Here is a 19363-nt window from a genome sequence, read left to right on the forward strand (position 1 = left end):
TTAGAGAGAGAGAGAGAGAGAGGGAGGAAGGAAGGAAGGAAGGGAGGAAGGAAGAAAGGAAGGAAGGAAGGAAGGAAGGAAGGAAGGGAGTCAGGGAGGGAGTCAGGGAGGGAGGGAGGGACCGAGGGACAGAGGGACGGAGGGACGGAAGGAAGGAAAGAATGTAAGAGGATGGGATGGATACCTGGCCTGTTTGTATATCTCCCAGGTCTGGCCTGCACAGTCAAAGACACTGGTTAATTAGACCTTGTGGGTTCACCCGACAGGAGGGCTGAGCGCCCTGCAGAGATGCTCTGGAAACCACAGTGCCCACCTCCGTGTCTCCCCCGAGGCTAGAACACTGTCGCTGCCAGGGCCTGGGCTCCCGGCTCCCATATGCCACCCACGGGGCCCCAAAGAACCCTCATCCAGTGTGCACTCCCATTCTCGACATCGCCCCTACATCACTGCAATGGTGGGAGGGGTCCCAGATCTGAACCAACGCCCTGACCCACGTAGCACACTCCGTGGAAGAGCGCCCGATTCGGCGTGAATGCCCAGGATTCAGGAGTCCAAAGCCAGAGACTGGGGACCTGGTCTGCTGGTAACAGCCGGCGGGCGCTAAGGGCTCGCTCGGGCCGGGGGCTGTGGGGCCCAGCCTCCACCACCGCTCCTAACCCGGGGCCGATGCCTCTGGGCGGCGGGCCGTGCGCGGCTGCACGACGGGATGCTGAGTGTCTGTACGCGGGGCCGCCTATATTTACACCCCAAACAAAATAATTACACTTTTGTCGGAGGGAGAAAGCCAGTGATTAGGAGCCGGCTCTTTGCGGCAAAGCAGTTTCTCAGTGGTACACCAGTATAATTTTTCACGGCTGGCTGAAATCAAAGAGGGGAAGTAATGAATCCGGCGAGCAATTTAAATTTACAATTTGTAACGCCGCCGCCGCCGCGCAGACCCGGCCGAGAGCGCAGCTCCAAGGCGCTCGCTGCGTTTGTTTAATGTTAAAGCCGCGCTGGCTCTTGGGGGGGCGGGGATGAGGATGCGTGATGGGGGGTTAGTGATAACGGTGGAGGTCGTGAGGAAACCGGCTGCGTCGTCCGAGATGCTACGGGAAAAAGATGGCGAGAGACGCACCTCCTGGATCCCCCACCCCAGTCATCGCAGGACCCTCAGCTTGTGCCTTCTCCAAAAAGCAGGTGGCTCAGAAGGTGGCAACCTGCTAAGAAGACCGAGAAGAGGGACTCTGGGCGCCAGGGAAGCCCCTTTCTTGCTTAGCTGAAGTATCTCCCATGCAGGGAATTTCCAGGAGAATACAGACGGCAACCCAACCCAAATGTCCTTGTCAACCCATGGGAAGAGGGACTCCAAGAGCAATCTCCCACAGCTGTCCAGTGTCCCAACCTGGAGACCCGGAGAAAGGCAGCCCATGCCCAGCTCCGAAGCATCTAAAAACTCCCACTCTGGGCAGGAGGTGTGTGTCTCCTCACCAGTAATTAATTACAGAACTCAAGGGGGAATATGCAAAGAACGTATTACTAACTCTACAGGGCTTAAGTGATTGGAAACAGATTATTATCTTGTTTGTCTTTTGTCTGTTTCATTTATCCCAACGCCTTCTGTCGAGTTGTAATGTTGAAACTCTTTACTCTAGGAGGAAGATTTTTACATAGTAAATTCCATCAACATCTTGTCTAAGTGACTTTGAGTCTTGGCGCATCACCCTGTTAAGACACAAGCGGTTTATTAGTTACATACAGCAGAGAATTTCACTGCCTGGTGGCCATCTGTCAGGGCTGTTAGGGTGGGTAATATATAAAGTAGCTGGTCTGATATTTTTTACCGGTGTTGTGTACCAGGGAAAGAGGTGAGCCCAAGGCTTCAAACTTCTGTGCTGTCTGCCAGGCACTGGGTGTTTCTGGAAGTGGGGTTGGGTTACATTGGTGGCAAGGCACCCAGAAGACTCTGGGGGACTGTAATCCAGGCAAGTTCCAACCCACATCTATAGCTGCTGGTTCAGCCCCAGGTAGCCCACTCACATCCCAGCTTGGGAAGTGCCAGGGTGGCTTCTCTCTCTACTACAGTTCCCTCCCTGGTCCTGAATTCTACTAGCTGGAGTGTGATTGCACTAGACTTGGAGGTACATTCTAGGAGAAGTGGGTGGGTGTCCCAGAGTAGAGAATCAGAAAAAGCTGGGTGCACACGCAGTTCCCCAGCGGCTGCAATGGACAGATCCCTAGCTGGTGACACACTCAGGGTTGGTGTGTTAGATTCCTTGTAGTGAGTTCAGGGAGCATGTGAACACAGTTTGAGGTCCAAGGAGAGAGCCTGAGACTAGGCTGTAATGTGAGAGTGTATGTTTTCTCCACACATCCCAAAATTCTCGCACAAGAGTAAGCAGCCCTTGAAGTGTTTTGGTAGATGTCAGTCTCAGAAACGGGGGCAGAAAAGTTTAAAGAGAAAAAAAAATGCGGAGGGGGGATAGAGGGAGGAAAACGGAGAAACAGGCCAGGGAAACAGGAAGAGAGGAGTCACTGAGCTACAGAGAGAAGAAGCACAGAGTGAGGAGAGAACTCAGGGAGACTGGGAGCCTCCTCCAGACAAAGGCAGAGGGCAGCAGGGCGCCTCTGCCTGGAGCCTGGCGCTGCTCCCTTCCTCTCTGGGCTCTTGTTCCTTTCCGGATCTGTCCTGCCAGAGCTCAAGGACCATTCATGCCCCAGGCAGACAGGCCAGGTGCTATTAGAGACAATTCTGGCTCTCAAAGCCTCTCTCCATAGGCCTAGGAAACCCAAGTGTGATCCAGCCTGCTTCTTTCTGGTCACTGGTGCCTGTCCCCTGACAAAATAGCAATGAAGTAGCAGCACCCATCCACAAAAGCTGCCTGAATTTGGGAAACGTTTGTCCAAAGATCCAACTAATAGGCCAATGCCTCACCAGGGGACAGCCTCTATCAGTTCCCCATTCCTAGCAAGCTTTCCTTCCACTAAAGAATGTGAGGGACTGCACAGAAGATGAGGGACAATCAAGCGTCTTTAAGCCCAACACAGGCTCCTACAAGTCCAGTCCCCAAGCCCATGAAGGCAGTAAGTACTGCATGAGTACGCACACAAATACAGATGTATCCCCCCAGACCTACAGGAGTCACGTAAATAAAATCCCACGGTCCAAACATACACACAGAGATGGGCACACATATGGATCTAGAAAATTCTGTGCCTAGGATCACACCAGCCCAGCTCAGTCACACACAAGGTCTCTGGTGGGAACACACACATTTACACAGACACACATTCAGATTTGTTAAAAACCAGTATTTATACAGCTTACAAGAGTGATCTTACACACCCTACACCAGCAAAGCATCCTCTTACACCAGATGAACTCAAGCAGACACACATACACACGGACCAACAAAGAGTTCAATGCATACATTAACACACAAGAACATTATCAGGACCACATGCAATTATAAACACATAAATACTCAAGAGATATGAGTAAAACAGACTGCCCCATGTGATCACAAAAACACTATAGAGTAAAAGTAATGCAGTTTTCAAATAGTGGATATATACCAGCAAACTCAGTAAATATCCCCAAATATTCACAGCAAAGTCTTGGCTTAAATTCTGTCTGGCTCCAAACCTTGAGCCTGAGGCGGTTGCCACCAGCCCTCTTCCAGGCAGGGGAACAAATATTGCAAAACACATTCCCAGCCTCCCTCACTGTGACTAGGCTGGCCTCCCTGAAATAGGGACTTAGCCCTCTTTTCTCCCCCTTCAGGCCCTACACACGTCTCCCTACACCAGCCGGCACCCCCACACGTGGACAGTTCCTCCAGGTCCTAGGAAGGATGGAATTTAGAGCCCACTGGACCAGCGAGTGCCAAAGGCCCTGGTACAGCTGCCAATCCCCCCTCCAGCCCCCTTGCGTTGTGACCCACTCACCACAGCTCCCTACTGACTGGCAGGGAATGCAGACTGCGTGGCAGATAGAGACTTGGTGAATGCCACCTTCAAGCTGCCTATGAAAACACAGGTCCAAGGTAGACCTTCCCACCTCCCTTCCGAGACCCCAGAGCCCAGTGAGCTGGGCGCTCAGGCCTGACACTCCGGAATCCCAGACCAGGCCAGGTGACAGCCTTGTCCCAAGGAGACCTGGGAGGGGAAAAAAAGTACCCAAGCCTTGTGCCTGCACTCCTGCACTCTCTCCAATAGAAAAGCCCGGCTGCTGGGCCCTTGCCTGGTGTGTGACAAAAGAAACCCAGGGCCGGAGAACTGCTTGGTCTCAGCTCAGGCGCTCAGACCCCAGTCCAATGGGGGAGGGGTCTGGGCAGGATGGAGGAGGTGGACCACAGTGCCTGGGCAACTTCTGCAAGTTCCCGGGATGGCAATGGAGTGGGAGGTCCCTCTTTGACTAGGCCTTGGAACCCTGGCCCCCAAATATTTGCGAAGAGAAAGAAAGAGAGCCGTGGTTTTCGGACCGCGCCCCCACCCCCATCCCCAAACTGGAAGGTAAATACTTACTTACCCTCGGAACCAGGTTCAGGCAAAATACTCAACAATACTGATGTCTTGTTTTTTTTGCTCTGTCCGGACCGCAACGCTGTAGCCAATTTAGATATGCTATAAATTTAAGAGGTTGCCATGGCCACGGCGCGCCCATTGGCCGCCGGGCCCCCTACGTGCAGCACCACGTCACCAAATCTGAATAAGGATGCGCGAATTAGGCGGCGGCCAGACAAAGATGAGGATCTGGACCGCTTGAAAGTGGGGGAAAGTGCCGGCGCCTCCGCCAACCGGGAAAGCAGCTTGCCAGTACCGAAGCCAGCAGCCACCGGAGATACCTGGGGGAGGTCGGAGCCAGCGCCAGGGTGCGCCACCCGTGGCATGAGGCTGTGAACGCCACCGCCCTCCATCCCACTCGGGGCAGTTCTGCGCCAGGCCAGAGATTGTCCGGGGACTTGACCCGCTGAGTCTTGGTTGTTCCGGATCGGACTCGCCCCGGCGGCGGCCCAAGACACGAGGCTGAGAGCAACTGCGGCGGGAACCGGGAGCCCAAAGGGCCCGGGGCCCAAAGGAAGGACCAGGCGGCCGGAGCCGCCAGGGTGCGCGGCTATGATGGTGCACTGTGCCGGCTGTGAGCGGCCCATCCTCGATCGCTTCCTACTGAACGTGCTGGACCGCGCATGGCACATCAAATGTGTTCAGTGCTGCGAGTGCAAAACCAACCTCTCAGAGAAGTGTTTCTCTCGGGAAGGCAAGCTCTATTGTAAAAACGACTTCTTCAGGTAAGAGGCCCCCTCCGCCCTGCTGCCTGCCATTGGCTGGCCCGAGCTTGACCAGGTCACCTCGGAAGAGGAGACCAGGAGACCTATCCCAGCTTAGATGGGAGACAGGCAGCCCCTCGGCTCTCCGGAAACCTTGTTCGCAGCTTGTGAAAGGCCGGGGCTAAGGCGAGGAAGGAGGACGCTGCTTGGCTGCTTCACCTTGGGTTGGCCCAACAGCAGAGAGCAACCCCAAGACTGAGGGAGGAAGCCGGACAAACTTCCTCTGCGCCCTCTCTCTGCCCCTTTCCCCACACCCGAGTCTCCAGGACACAAGCTCTAACCTCCCACTCACTACAAGTAGTGCTTCGGGAGAGAAGCTGGGGGCTTCTCTCTTCCCAGCCCTGAATGCCTGAGTCCAAAGGGTACTCTGGGGACAGAAACTTCCCAGCTCCCAAGGGTCCCAGCCAGGAAGGGCTGTTTTGGAAATGAGCACAGGAACATTTCCTTTGCTCCCCAGACCTGACCCCTGGTCCATTTTCACCCAGGTTGAAAAGCAGGAAGAAATGGAGCCTGAGAATCCTTGGGTCCCTTCTACTATGTGTTCCCTCCCCTCCCCAGTCCTCATGGGTCCTCAGGCAGGCCAGGCTCCACAGTCTCAGTGAGCCTCAGTTTCCCCAGGTGGGAAATGCCAAGGCCCAATCTAGAAACCTGGGGCTGTGGGGTTCTGAAGCTGAGCTCTCTGCCTGCCTCTATCCAGCACCCAGAATGGCTTTTGTGAGTGTGGATTCCAGGCACTGAGAAGTGTGATTAGTTCCGAGGAGAAAAGCAGCCAATGGCCCCAGTGGCCAGGCACTTGGGAATTTGAATAGGAGAAAATGTCAGCCTTGCCTTTACACGTGTAAACTCCCCGGCCCTGGAGGCCCGGTGCTTCTAATGTGGCGTGCTTGCAAAGTGCCTAATGATTTTTGATAAGGTGTATATAGCCAATTACGGTACCGGATAAGGCCAAAAGTGACTTATGGCTTCTAATGCTCTTACTACATCAATGTCACCCAAATTCATCCTGTTTAGAGACATGGATGGGAGTGGATGTGGGGTCTCCAGAGTTCTGAGCCCTCTTCTTCCTCCGTAACAACTTGCATCTCACCTCCCCTTTTGGGGTCTGCACTGCCCATCATGGGGGGAAGCCAGGAAAGAAAGAAAGGGAATTGGTTTAGAGGCAGGGGAGGAGGGCAGTAGGGTGATCTGCGTCCTGGCCAGGCAGGACTTCAGATAACCTTCTATTCCAGTTTCCCTGCCATCTGCCAGGGCCAGAGATGGGATGGGGGGCAAAGAAACTCCACCCCTGGTCCCAGAATGTACTCCCTCTGCAACCCTGGAGCTGTCCACAGCTCCAGAAGGATGGGACCCTATGGGTCTCCCCAGTTAATGCCAGGAACCAGAGCAAGGTCTTAAGTCTAATCCAGAACAGGAGAATCTACCCAGCTGCTAAAGCCAGGCAAATAGACACAGTGGTCCTATGTGGACCCTCAATCCAGGAGGCAAAGCTTTAATGACTGAAACCTAGTCTTCCTGACTTTGAATTCTTTGTGGGCTTCTAAAACAGCCAAAACAGACTTGGCAGGGACCTGAGGGCAGAAGAGCCATCTTGGGATGCTCTGAAGCCCTGTCTGCCTCCAGGCTGTACTCTCAGCTCTCCCCTCCCTCAACTCTGTGGAGCCTGCATGAAAGCATTAGAAGCAGGGCCTTCTAGCCCCAAGAACAGCCCTCCACATTTGTCCCATTTCTGCTCTGGCCAGGGAAGCCAGAATTAGGGTTCCATTTGGCAGATATGGAAATGGAGGCTTCCAAGAAGCCAAGGTAGATCGGAAGAGGTTAGGGGCTGGAGAGGATTTGGGCACCAGGCCCACTTTCCCGCCCCACAGTGACAGGCGCCTTGGGTTGGTCCACAGGCGTTTTGGCACAAAGTGCGCAGGGTGCGCACAAGGCATCTCGCCCAGCGACCTGGTGCGCAAGGCCCGAAGCAAAGTCTTCCACCTCAACTGCTTCACCTGCATGGTGTGCAACAAGCAGCTGTCCACAGGGGAAGAGCTTTACGTCATTGACGAGAACAAGTTCGTGTGCAAGGAGGACTACTTGAGCTCCTCCAGCCTCAAGGAGGGCAGCCTCAACTCAGGTATGGAGGCTTCTGCCCTTCTGTACCCTGCATTCGGTCCTCCAGCCCTCCCACCCTAGCACCCAGCCTGGCACTCTACTCTCTGGGTCTGTGCTGGGCCCACAACTCCCTCTGATGTCAAGAGGGAATTGATACTGAGGAACCACGAGCGGGTTCTACAGGGAAAGTCGTTCTTTCTCTGGAGCCTTTCCCAAACTGCCCTCCTACCTTAATTTAGAACGACAAATGTTCTCCCTTCTGTGTCATTTGAGGTCTTGGTAATTTCTAGATGCATAGGGAGAGTACTTGTAGCTATTTAGAGGGAGCCGGGAAAAGATGTGAGGGGATGTCTGTACCCCCGCCCCCGTCCCCACTCCCTGAAGGCGGCTTCTCCAGAGGGCGTGCCCCCCTTTTTCAGGGACTGCCAAGGCGTGCTGGGGGCCTGAGAATTTCCTTTCAAAACCCAGCCCCGCCTGGAGAGAGTGGGCGGGCGCCCAGTCCCGGGGGAGGGGCTGTTCCCGGTTTGGGAGGGAACCCAGCGACCACCGGAGGATAGCCTGGGTCATCTGGCATCCGCCTCTGAATTGGATATCGCCGCTGTTGACGCCGCTGTCCTATCTCCAATCCGTCCGCCCGCAGTGTCATCCTGTACAGACCGCAGTTTGTCCCCGGACCTTCAGGACCCGCTGCAGGACGACCCCAAGGAGACCGACAACTCCACTTCATCGGACAAGGAGACGGCCAACACCGAGAACGAGGAACAGAATTCCGGCACCAAGCGGCGCGGCCCGCGCACCACCATCAAAGCCAAGCAGCTGGAGACGCTCAAGGCAGCCTTCGCCGCTACACCCAAGCCCACGCGCCACATCCGCGAGCAGCTGGCGCAGGAGACAGGCCTCAACATGCGGGTCATTCAGGTGCGGCTCGGTTGGCCATTCTCCCGACCCTCCGACGTGCCTCCCGTCTGGCCTAGGGACAGTCGGTGCACCCGAGGTCCGGGACAGCTAGGTATCCTCCAAAGGAGGGGAAATTTGATCGCAAAAATTGAGGCCAGCCCCACTGTCCTCCTGGCACTCTGATTTTGGACAGGGTCGCTTGACCTCTCTGCATCCCACCCCCCACCCTCCAGGGAAGGATTTGAGCACTTTGACCTCCACGCCCAGAAAGAGGCGATGTCCCCGCGCCCCTGAGCTGGCAAAGTGACCAAGGGCCAGAGTCGGGCTCCGCCGCCCAGGCGAAAGCCCGGCAGAGCAGGAGGCCTTTATAAAGCCGTCAGGCCGAGAACCGGGAAGCCCGGGTCTTTATGAGTCGCCCCACGGGTCTGAGAAATCCTTCACCCTTGGCTGGTTCGCCGAGGCCCCTCTCCGCCCCTCCTAGCCTAATCCGGTCCGACCCTCGCTACAGGGAAGTCCTGGTGTGCCCCAGGCGCTAGGACCCAGCAGGGCCAGCCCCAGGAGAGAAGGGAGGGTATTCCCGACCCCAAGCTCACAGCCTGGTCCTATGCCCCAGGTGTGGTTTCAGAATCGACGGTCCAAAGAACGACGGATGAAACAGCTGAGCGCGCTGGGCGCCCGGAGACACGCCTTCTTCCGGAGTCCGCGGCGCATGCGTCCGCTGGGCGGCCGCTTGGACGAGTCTGAGATGTTGGGGTCCACCCCGTACACTTACTATGGAGGTAAGGGGCGCCTGGTGACGCGCTGCTCCACGCCTAGGCGCACTGATCTCTGGGCTGCCGGCTCAGGGTCCCCGGCCTATGATTGCTTTCAACCACCAGGGACAGCCCTGGCTCTCTCGCACGCACGCAGGACACACACACACAAAGCGGTTCCTCGACAGACACATTAACGCTGGCCGCTTAACCCCCTACCGTACACGCACACCCACACAGGAGACGTGGTTACACATACACCGCTTTGCATCACTGCATATAACCACACACAGGTACATTCCACTCCACACACACAGCCGCGGGAGGGACTACAGACCCACACTCCCGGAGTCATACACAGGCACCACTGCTAAACCCCAGACTCCTCTCTCCAGCCTCTCTCCACCCGCCACGCACCTCTCAGTCACCATTCTTTGCTTGTGGCCTGTGGCTTGAGGAAGGCTGAAGGCATGAGGGAAAAGCAGCCTGCATTCATTTGCTAGCTTAGGAGGCAGCAATTCCGGTCCAGATGCAGACACCCTGAGTGCCGATGTCAGCACCAGTAGCCCAAATGCCCGTGTGGCTCAGAGGTCCCCTCCAGTTCCAAGCACACAAGTTGATCTGCAATGGGGGAGTGGGGGCACAGATGCCCTAACTGTGACTTCGGTACCGGGAGAATAACCAGTCGGTTTTTGCGGAGAGGCTCCAGCCAGCAGTGAGCGCTCTGCTTGTTCCCTTCTTTTACTCCCGGGACTAGTGTCCTACCCCAGCTCCGGGCTGGGCTCGGTGAGCCTCCTCGCTAAGGGCACGGTGCACCACCACCCACCCTTCTGCTCCGCCTAGGGAAAGGAAGGAAGCACTTCTCAGGCTTCCAGGGCCTTCTGGTTTAAGGAGCCACAAGCCACCTGCCAGCTCAGGGCTCCTAACCAGGTTTGAGACGACAGTGACTTCCCTTTAAAAATGTAGATTCAGGGACAAAGCGGGAAGGACCACGGGTGGAAGCCCGGCCTCCTGGAGGAAAGTAGTAAGAGAACCCCAGGGCAGCCTCCGTGTACCGAAGCCTGGGAAGTTAATCTGGACACTACGAGGCCGAGGCCCCTTAGAAATTGCTGGTAAAATGCAAAAAAGTGATTTTTCTGCAGTATCCGGTCCCAAATTGGGGAGCCTGGACAGTCGGGTGATGGGCGTGTCCTCCAGAGTCTCCACTTCCACTCTCCCCACCTAGCTTTTCCTCTTCCACACAAAATCTCAGCCTGAAGCCTGGAGGTGATGGGGGCCGTACCCGCCTGGAATTTTTCCCCGCCTGAGTGATTAACTAAGGTTTGGGGAGAACCAGCCCACCGCGCTCCAATCCGGCCGCCCCCTCTCTTTGCAGGCCTGCTGGATAGGGTGGCGGCCAGGACACCAGGGACTCTTTGCGGAGAACCGAGTCGGGGGTGCGGGACTCCCCCGCCCCCAGCCGAGCAGCCCCGCCTAATCCTCACTGGGAGATCCCGAGGTGGTGGCGGCCGGCAGCGGGCGAGAAAGGAGCCGGGCGGCGGAGCTCGCGGCTCCCCGTGGGAGCGGGGACAAAGCCCCAGCTGCGGCTTTTGTGCCCCTTTCAGACAGCGTTTGTTCCAATTACCTCCGGCCGGCCGCCATATGGGCGGAGGCGGCGCGTACCGCGCTCAGGCCGCTGCCTTCGCTGCTTAGCGCGCTCTCCGTGGGCTACCGTGGTTCCTCTTCTCGGTACCTTAGGGGCCCCCAAATTCATCACTCTCAACATTCTCCTTCACTTTGGGGGAGAATAGAATTTGAGGTTTTCAAAAAGTAATTGGCGACCTTTTTAGCTGTTATTTAGATTGTCTCTGCGCAAACCTCCAGACAACCCCCTCCCAATTTGGATAGGTTTCAGGGTTTAGAAAAGACGGGGCAGGGGGGAGTGTTCCAGAACCCGCCTGGGACTTAGACCCCAGAACTGAGTAAGGGGAGTGGGTTTGCAGAGAAGAGTTTGGCCCTCTTGGCCTGCTGGATTTCCCGCGGTGCAAAGCGGGATGTTGTCGCCTGAGCTACAAGACGCTCCTTTCAGAGGGATACTGCACCCCAGTCCTGGAGTGGCCAACCTAGAGCTGTGATCAAAGAAGAGGCCAGAGGGAGGTAGCAAAAGCAATTTGTTACGGTAGGATGAGGGATGATTTGTGCCCCTGAATTTGGGAAGAGGGCTTGTGCATCTGTGCCAATTTCTGCAAACGCTTGGGAACCTGGGTGTACCAACACAGTCACCCGGGTAGAGACTGGAGGACCAAGGCTCTACCCAGCTCCCTGGTGGCTGTGAATGGTCGCGACCTCGCTGTCTCCGGAGTCCCGGGGCTCAGCTTTCTCGATTACAGGCGGGACTAGGCGCGGCGCAGGAGTGTGCACTGACCCGTAGGCCCTGTGCGGTGTGTACCGCGAGGGCCGGGAGCCCAGCCCGCAAACCGGCTGCTTTGTACACTCTGGGTGCAGCCAGAGTCCGGCTTCTCGCTGGTATCGCCTCCGGGGTCTCGACCCCTTTGGCGTTCTGCTGGGCACCAGTAGATTCCTTCCGGAGCTCCCCATCCCCAACCCCCACCCCCACCCCACTCTTAGCCCCCGAGCCTCTGGCGGTTCCTCACACTCGTCTCTGATCCACTGTCTCTGGGTGCATCTATCTATCCGTCTTCAGTCTCGCTGAGTCTTTTGCCCTGCACCCTGGCCGCATTCTCTTAACTCTTTTTGCATCTTTTCGACTCCGTCTTCCTGGGCCTGCACTCTCTCATCTTTGCCTGGACTTGGAGAGCCGCGACCCTTCGGCGCTCCCCTCCACCGCTATTCGCCCCCGCAGCGCTGCCGCTCAATCTCTAAGTTCAGTCTCTCTGTCCCTCACTCTCTCCTTGGTTCCGCCTCCCTCCCCTCCCCGAAGCGGCAGAGAACCTTCGACGTTGGAGTCTTACCTCCCTCGCTGCCTTCATCTCTCATTACTTCTGAGCTCCTGCAGCTTCCGTGTCCCTCCCAGTCCCAGTTCCTCGGCCTTTCTGTTTTCTGTCGGAGCCTTATCGGAACTCCCCTGTACCCCGCTTCCATCTTCCATCTTGAGCCCACTCCCTTGGTCTCTTCGGCCCCTCCTTGGGTCTCTAACCCAGGGTCACTGGCATGCTCTCCCGCGCCCCTGGACACATCCGTGCGCCCCGGCCTTGGCATTCTCGGTCCCCTCCCCGGCTCCTTCTCCGTCCTCTGTCTGTCTCACCCAGTCTCTTTCCCCCGCCTTTCCCACAGACTACCAAAGCGACTACTACGCTCCGGGAGGCAACTACGACTTCTTCACGCACGGCCCGCCGTCGCAGGCGCAGTCCCCGGCCGATTCGAGCTTCCTGACCGCGTCAGGGCCCGGCTCCACACCACTGGGCGCCCTGGAACCGCCGCTGGCCGGCCCGCACAGCGCGGACAACCCCAGGTTCACCGACATGATCTCGCATCCGGACACGCCGAGCCCAGAGCCGGGCCTGCCGGGTGCGCTGCATCCCATGCCAGGGGAAGTGTTTAGCGGAGGGCCCAGCCCGCCCTTCCCGATGAGCGGCACCAGTGGCTACAGCGGACCCCTGTCACACCCCAACCCCGAGCTCAACGAGGCGGCCGTGTGGTAAGGCCGAGGGACCGGGCCACCCCCCTGCGATCGTGCCCGGGGGGGCCGCAGCCTCTCCCAACCAAAACGCAAGATTCGACTCGGCCACTGTCTGGGTCACCCTCAGGGGTCCTCTCTCGGGTCCGCACCCATTGGGCAGCAAGCTGCTCCTCAGCTGGGCACCGACCCGCGTCTCCACCCCCCAGAGCTTCAGCCCGTAGCCTGCGCTCTCCCTGCAGCCGTGAGCAATTTCTTGGGACCAAAGTCAATATTCTGGAAGGTCGAGATTCCAAACACGACCTGGACTCCCCCGGACCCCCACCCACTATCATCTCTGTGAACCAAGAGAGGGCCGAGGCCAAAAGGCGGCAATCATGGCTCTACCCGTCTCTGCGAACCAAGGTGTGTGTAATCTTATTTCTCACTTTCTTCATCTTAAAAAAAAAGATAAGAAAGAGAGAAAGCGATTGAAAGAGAGAAGAGATGGGGAAAGCCTCAGCCAGAAAAGATGGAGAAAAGACCGCTGGTGAATGAGGGCCTCGCTGGAAGACAAATCCACCTGCGAGTTGGCGCCCTCTGGTGTCCAATCTTGAGGCTCAAGGTCAGTTTTCCTAGGAAGCAGGACAGTCAGGACAGAAGGGGCCAGCTCCCTGATCTTCCATACTTTGACATTAATTTTGAGCCCAGGCCCAAGTAGCTGAGCTCTTGCCCGTAGACCACCCTCCCTGCCCGGGGCCTGGAGGCTGGGCCGTCAGGACGTACAATATTATACTTTTTTGGAAGTTGAACACTTCTAGTTTCCTTATTTTGTATAAAGAAGAAACAAATAAAGTATGTTTTTGTGTTTACTGTTTATTTATTGTACTCTAGTTATCTGGTACTGGACATTTTTATATTTTTAAGAGGAGGGTGGGGCGGAGTGGGAGAAGGGAGCCAGAAGAGGTTTACCTAAAAAAAAATAAAAATAAAAACACAAACACAAAAATATCAACTTTTTTTAAAAAGAAAGATTAATAAAAAAATTCTTTTTTCCCTCAGCTCTGTGTGGTCTTCTTTTCCATCCTAGTATCTAGAGAGTCAGAGCAAGTTAAACTATTATTTCATTTCTTGTTTTTTTTCTTTCCGACATCAAAACAACGTGATGGGTACAAAGACCCTTCCTCCATCCATTAGGGGTTTTTGCTTTGGTGTAGTTTTTGCTTCCTTTTGGGTGGTTTCTTTTTTAATTTTTTCAAATTTTGAGACAAGGGACTGAAGAGATGGCTCAGCAGTTAAGAGCACTGACTGCTCTTGCAGAGGACTTGGGTTCAATTCCTAGCACCTACATGGTGGATAACAACCATCTGTAACTCCAGTTCCAGGAAATCCAACACCCTCTTCTGACCTCTGAGGGCATTGCAAGACATAGGTACTCTTACATATATACACTCATATGCACGAAATAAAAATAAGTAAATTTTTTTTATTATTTTTATTTTATGTGTATGCATGTATTGCCTGTGTGAAGGTAAGTGCACCCATATCATGCAATGCCCATGGAAGACAGAAGAGGCTGTTGGATCCCCTGGAACTGGAGTTATGGACAGTTGTTAGCTGCCATGTGGATGCTGGGATTCAAACCCGGGTCCTCTGCAAGAACAACCAGTGTTCTTAATTGCTGAACCATCTCTCCAGCCCGTAAAACATTTTTTTTTAAAAATGATAAATTTTAGCTGGGTATGGTGGTGCACACCTTTAATCCCAGCACTTGGGAGGCAGAGGCAGGAGGATCTCTGTGAGTTCAAGGCCAGCCTGGTCTACATAGTGAGTTCCAGGACAGCTGGGGCTACAGGGAGACCCTGTCTCAGAAAGACCAAAAATAAATAAATAAATAAATAAATAAATAAATAAATAAATAAATAAAATAAATTTCGAGACAAGATCTTATGTGAGACTCCAGCCCTGGTTAGCCTGAACCTTGATATGTGGAACAGGGTGGCCTCAGACTCAGAAATTGGCCTGCCTCTGCCTCCCAAGTGCTGGGATTAAAACTGTGCTTAAATGTGTGTGTGTGTGTGTGTGTACGTGCATATACCATGATGTGCACATGGAGCTTAAAGGGCATCTTGCAGGAGTCAGTTCTCTCTTTCTGCCATGTGGGTCCCAGGGATCGAACTTAGGTCATCAGAGGCTTGGCAGCAAGCACCTCTGCTGGATGAGCCATCTTGTCAGTCCTGTTACAGAAGTTTCTATTCACCAGTTAGAGGATGTTCTCCTGCTTTCATGTTGATCTAACACAAGTCAGCCAGAGACTTAATAGGCCTTCAGAATGACTGAGGAATGAACTGATGTGTGCTTTATCTGCCTTTACTATATCAAAAGAAGCCCAGCCCAACATGATGGTGCATGCCTGTCACCTCAGCATTTGGGAGGCAGAGGCAGGAGGACTGCTAGTCAAGGACAGCCTGGGCTATGTAGTGCGACCTTGTCTCAGAGAAGGGGGGTGGGGAGAGACTGAAAACAGAAGAGGCAAAGGGTGCAGGCCATGTGAGCAGCAGGCAGCTGTTATCTGCAAGGCTGTGTTAGAGCAGAAGGGTCCTGGGGTGGGCCAGGTGCTCTCCAACCCTCTTGTGCTTTGTCTTTAAGAAAAGGCAAAGCATGCTGGACTGTGGTGGTGTATGCCTTTAACCCCAGTACTCAGGAGGCAGAGGCAGGTGGATCTCTGTGAGTTCAAGGCCAGCCTGGTCTACATAGTGAGTTCCAGGACAGCTGGGGCTACAGGGAGACCTTGTCTCAAAAAGACCAAAAAAAGAAAAAAAGAAAAGGCAAAGCAGAGAAGCCCAGATGTGTTTTTATTGTTGCTTTGGTTTTTGAGACAGGGTCTTGCTGATGCCCCACCACAACTGGTTTATGCAGTGCTAGGGATCGAACCCAGGACTCTGTGCATGCTGGACTACAGCCCCAGCCCCCACACGTAATTTATGAGACCTGAGGCCACTGATTAAAAACAAACCGCTCTTCCCTTCAGGCCTCCATGTCCTTACATGTAGAAATGGAGGTTGGAGGGACTGCTCCCTACACTCCCTTCCACCTTAGGCATGATAGGATTAGAAAGGCAGAACCAGATACAAATGAAAGCCAGTATCCTGTCTTTGGTCCCTTGTCACCCAAGCTCAGGGTAGGAGAGCTGGCGATAGCTGGAGGAGACAGGAGGGGGTAGGTAGGATGAACTGCCTGGAACAGGCACATTGCAGCTGTCCTGCGCCAGACCCTCACAAGATTCCTGCAAGGTGGCCTGGCCTTCCTTACTGCACTGTGGTCTTCACCCGGCAAATGCTATTTGTCCATTTTTGAGAAATCTCGGATTAACAAAAGGCAGGAAATCCCATAACCCCCGAATGTGAGGCACTGTGGTGAGGTGCGTCTTCAGTTCTTTTGTTGTTGCTTTTCTTTGTTTTGATTTTTTAAGACGCAGTCTCACTATATAGCCCTGGCTGACCTGGAAGTTACTATGTAGGCTAGGTGCTCAAACTCAAAAAGCCCCATCTCCTCCTGTCTCCAGAGCATGTTGGGATTAAAGCATGTGCTACCATGCCGGGCCTGGACTGCACTTTCTTGCAGCCTGTTTTTCCTGTTATTTTGAAACCCAAGACTGTACTCTGTGCACACCATGGGGTCACCTGCTCTTGGCTCCCTCAGATCATTTTCCAGATTCACAAGTAGATTGTGGACAGAGGCAGGTCAGGCTCTGTCATCACTAGGAGACGTTCCTTGAATTGGATGAGCCATCCTTGTTTTATTTTTTTGTTCTGTTTTGATTTAAAGCAAGTCTATTGTGAATGTGTGGGTTGGTCTTGCTTCCACTGCGTTTGCCGGCACAGGAATAAACACCCTGGCAGTGACAGCTCCACACTTGTATTGGAAGGTGTTATTTGCCCCGTCAGGATGTTGGCAGAGGTCGAAGGACTAGCCCAAGGTCACACAGCTAGGGAGTGGCAGAGGCAGGACTCAGTGCACCCATATGTCAGGCTCTTTCTGTTCCTCTGGGGTGTTCTGGCTATGGCAGATTCTAGAGTGCTGGGGGTAATTTTTAAGTTAGGCCTCCAGCTCTACTTTCTGGGCAAGTGTGAATTTTGGAGGAAGGCTTGTTTAGAACATCCACCAAGGACACAGGGGACAGAAAGCTGGAGGTAGAAAGGACTCGCCCCTTGCTTCCCTGCAAACAGGGCAACAGAGGCACCAGGGAAGGGGAAGGGAGGGGAGAAGGAGAAGAGGAAAAGAAGCCGGGGGAAGTGAGGCAGACAGCAGGGAAGAGGCAGAAAGAAAATGGAGGGAGAGTGGGGAGGTAATGAGAGGAGAGACAAATGTTACAGAAAACTACGCCCAAGCCCATAGTGTCCAAGACCACAGCCACTGTCTAGATGGGAAACTTGAGCTCAGAGGTGTCAGGGAGCTCCAACCATGGGGGACAGAAGAGCTCATATTGGGGCCACCCCCATTCTTTCTTCTAGGCAGATACATGTGCAGACATGCAGACACACACCACAGACATGTATGGGGTCATGCTTATACACATCTTCCCTTGCAAATATCAGGGCACAAACAGAAGCACCATGCAGATAGGTGTTCATGGACACATGGGTACACATACCAGCTCCATGGGCACACACCTGCATATAAACACAGACAGGATGTACACGTGAAGATGAGTGTATGACAGTATACATTGCCTCTGAACACAGACACACCACATGTACCATGCACACACCTTGCCTACACTGTGTCTAACCCCCATGGACATACACATACACACACACACACACACACACACAGTGTCCTAGCAAGTGGGTACACACACCCACTCAGAGGCTATGCCTGCCTCTCCAAAGCCTATAAGCTCAGCTCAAGAAAACAGGAGAGAGGGGCCTACCCTTGGTTGGGGGAGGCACTAAATATCCTCGTAGTCCACCAAGGTCTCAGAGGGGTTCCAGAAGCCTCCTCAAGGAAGGCACTGACTTCTAGAGGCACAGTCAGTACTGGTCTAAATTCCCCTGCCTTTCCCTTTCATGAGTGAGAAAGAACAGGCAGAAGGGGGTGGATGGGACAGAACAGAAGAGAAGCTCCTGAGCTCCCAACGCTATCCAGCTTGAGGAGCCAGAGGCCAGTCACTGAGTCACCTTTCTGAGCCTTGGGTTGCTCCACTGTGAAATGGGCTCTCCAAGATTTCATCCAGGAAGGGTGGTGCAGATTGTAGAGTAAGATACAGGGAATCTGGTCCTTGTTCAGTCCCCATTCCCAACACACACACACACACACACACACACACACACACACACCAGCAAGCTTGAAGAGAGGCAAGAATTCTTGAGAAAGCCTGACTTGGTCCAAATCCACCCCTAATGCTATGAGCTCATTTTAGCTTTCCAGGTATCTTTGGGGCCAAGGGCACAGGTAGGAGAAACTCCATCCTCACCTGCCCTAGCATAGTGCCCTGCAGGTGCTGGGTAAGGACCAAGAACACTCAGGGGAGCAGAGTCTATGGAAGGCTGGATGAGAATGGGGGTGGGGGAGACTGGAAAGGGATATTTGTGCCCTAGAATCCACAACCATTTTCTCAAACTAGGACACTTACTAAAAATGAGTGTGTCCTGGTTCTTAGCACCCATAACTAAAGCGAAGTACAAAAGGCCTCACATTTACCAATTCCCCTAGAGATTCCTATGCCTTCCCAAGTTTGTGGGACCAGTGTGCAACAGGGCTTTACTTGCCTTAGCCAGAGTTTCCCTCAAACTTCAACCTGCTTCTAGACAGGGACCAACATTTCCACTTTGCAGAAGAGGAGCCCACCCAGGCCTGCCAGGTGCATAGGGCTGTTTGGGGCCACAAATCAAAGATTTGAGAGCCTATGTTGTTCCTGAGCCTGAGACAGAGCCCATCATAGCTACCTAAAGACTACATTGGAGGGTACACATGTGGAGGGTGGGATGAGGGAGGATGGATGATGGATGATGGATGATGGATGATGGAAGGATAGATAGAGAGATAGATGGACAGAGGGATAGAAGAATGGATAATAAGGGCAATGGATTGATGGATGGATGCACAGACAGAAGGCAAGATTGATGGGTGGATGATAGATGGATGAATGGATGTATGGATGGGTGGATGTACAGAGGGAAGGCCAGATGGATGTATGATAGATGGATGAATGGACAAGGAAGGACAGATGAATGGATGGACAGATGGATGGATGAATGGATAGATGGATGGAAGGATGGATGATGTGTGCACAGATAATGGAGGGATTGAGGGATAGAGGAATGGATAGATGGATGGACAAACAAATAAACTGATGGATATAGATAGGTAGATAGGGAGAATTCAGCTGCCGTAAAAATGGATCTTTAGCTAGACATGGTGACACATGCCTATAATTCCAACTACTTGTACCTATAATTTCAGCTACTTGGGAAGCTCAGGCAGGAGGATTAAAAGTTCAAGGCCAACCTGGGTAACTTAACAAGATTTTTCAAAAGTGAAATGCCAAGCTGTAGCTCACTGGTAGAGCCCTTGCCCAGCACATGCAAGGGTCTGGGTTCAATCCCCTTGCACCACAGAAGGGGAAGGGTACAGAGTCTTAAAGAGTTTCTAAGTCATAGAGATATGTTTAGTTTGTTTAAAGTCCACTCCAGGGATCAACAATACTAGAGGGA

General features: G+C 53.8%; 1 protein-coding gene across 1 annotated transcript; it reads left to right on the forward strand.

Annotated features, from left to right (window-relative positions):
• Window positions 1-4516: 4516 nt before the first annotated feature.
• Window positions 4517-13428, forward strand: Lhx5 (LIM homeobox 5). Its single transcript, XM_008847470.1, has 5 exons — window positions 4517-5270; window positions 7202-7425; window positions 8044-8321; window positions 8914-9079; window positions 12326-13428. The coding sequence occupies exons 1-5, from the start codon at window positions 5098-5100 to the stop codon at window positions 12691-12693; spliced, it is 1209 nt and encodes a 402-aa protein (XP_008845692.1). The 5' UTR covers window positions 4517-5097; the 3' UTR covers window positions 12694-13428.
• Window positions 13429-19363: the final 5935 nt, after the last annotated feature.

Source organism: Nannospalax galili, unplaced genomic scaffold (assembly GCF_000622305.1).
Source record: "Nannospalax galili isolate Female #2095 unplaced genomic scaffold, S.galili_v1.0 scaffold120, whole genome shotgun sequence".
NCBI classification, from domain to species: Eukaryota; Metazoa; Chordata; class Mammalia; order Rodentia; family Spalacidae; genus Nannospalax; species Nannospalax galili.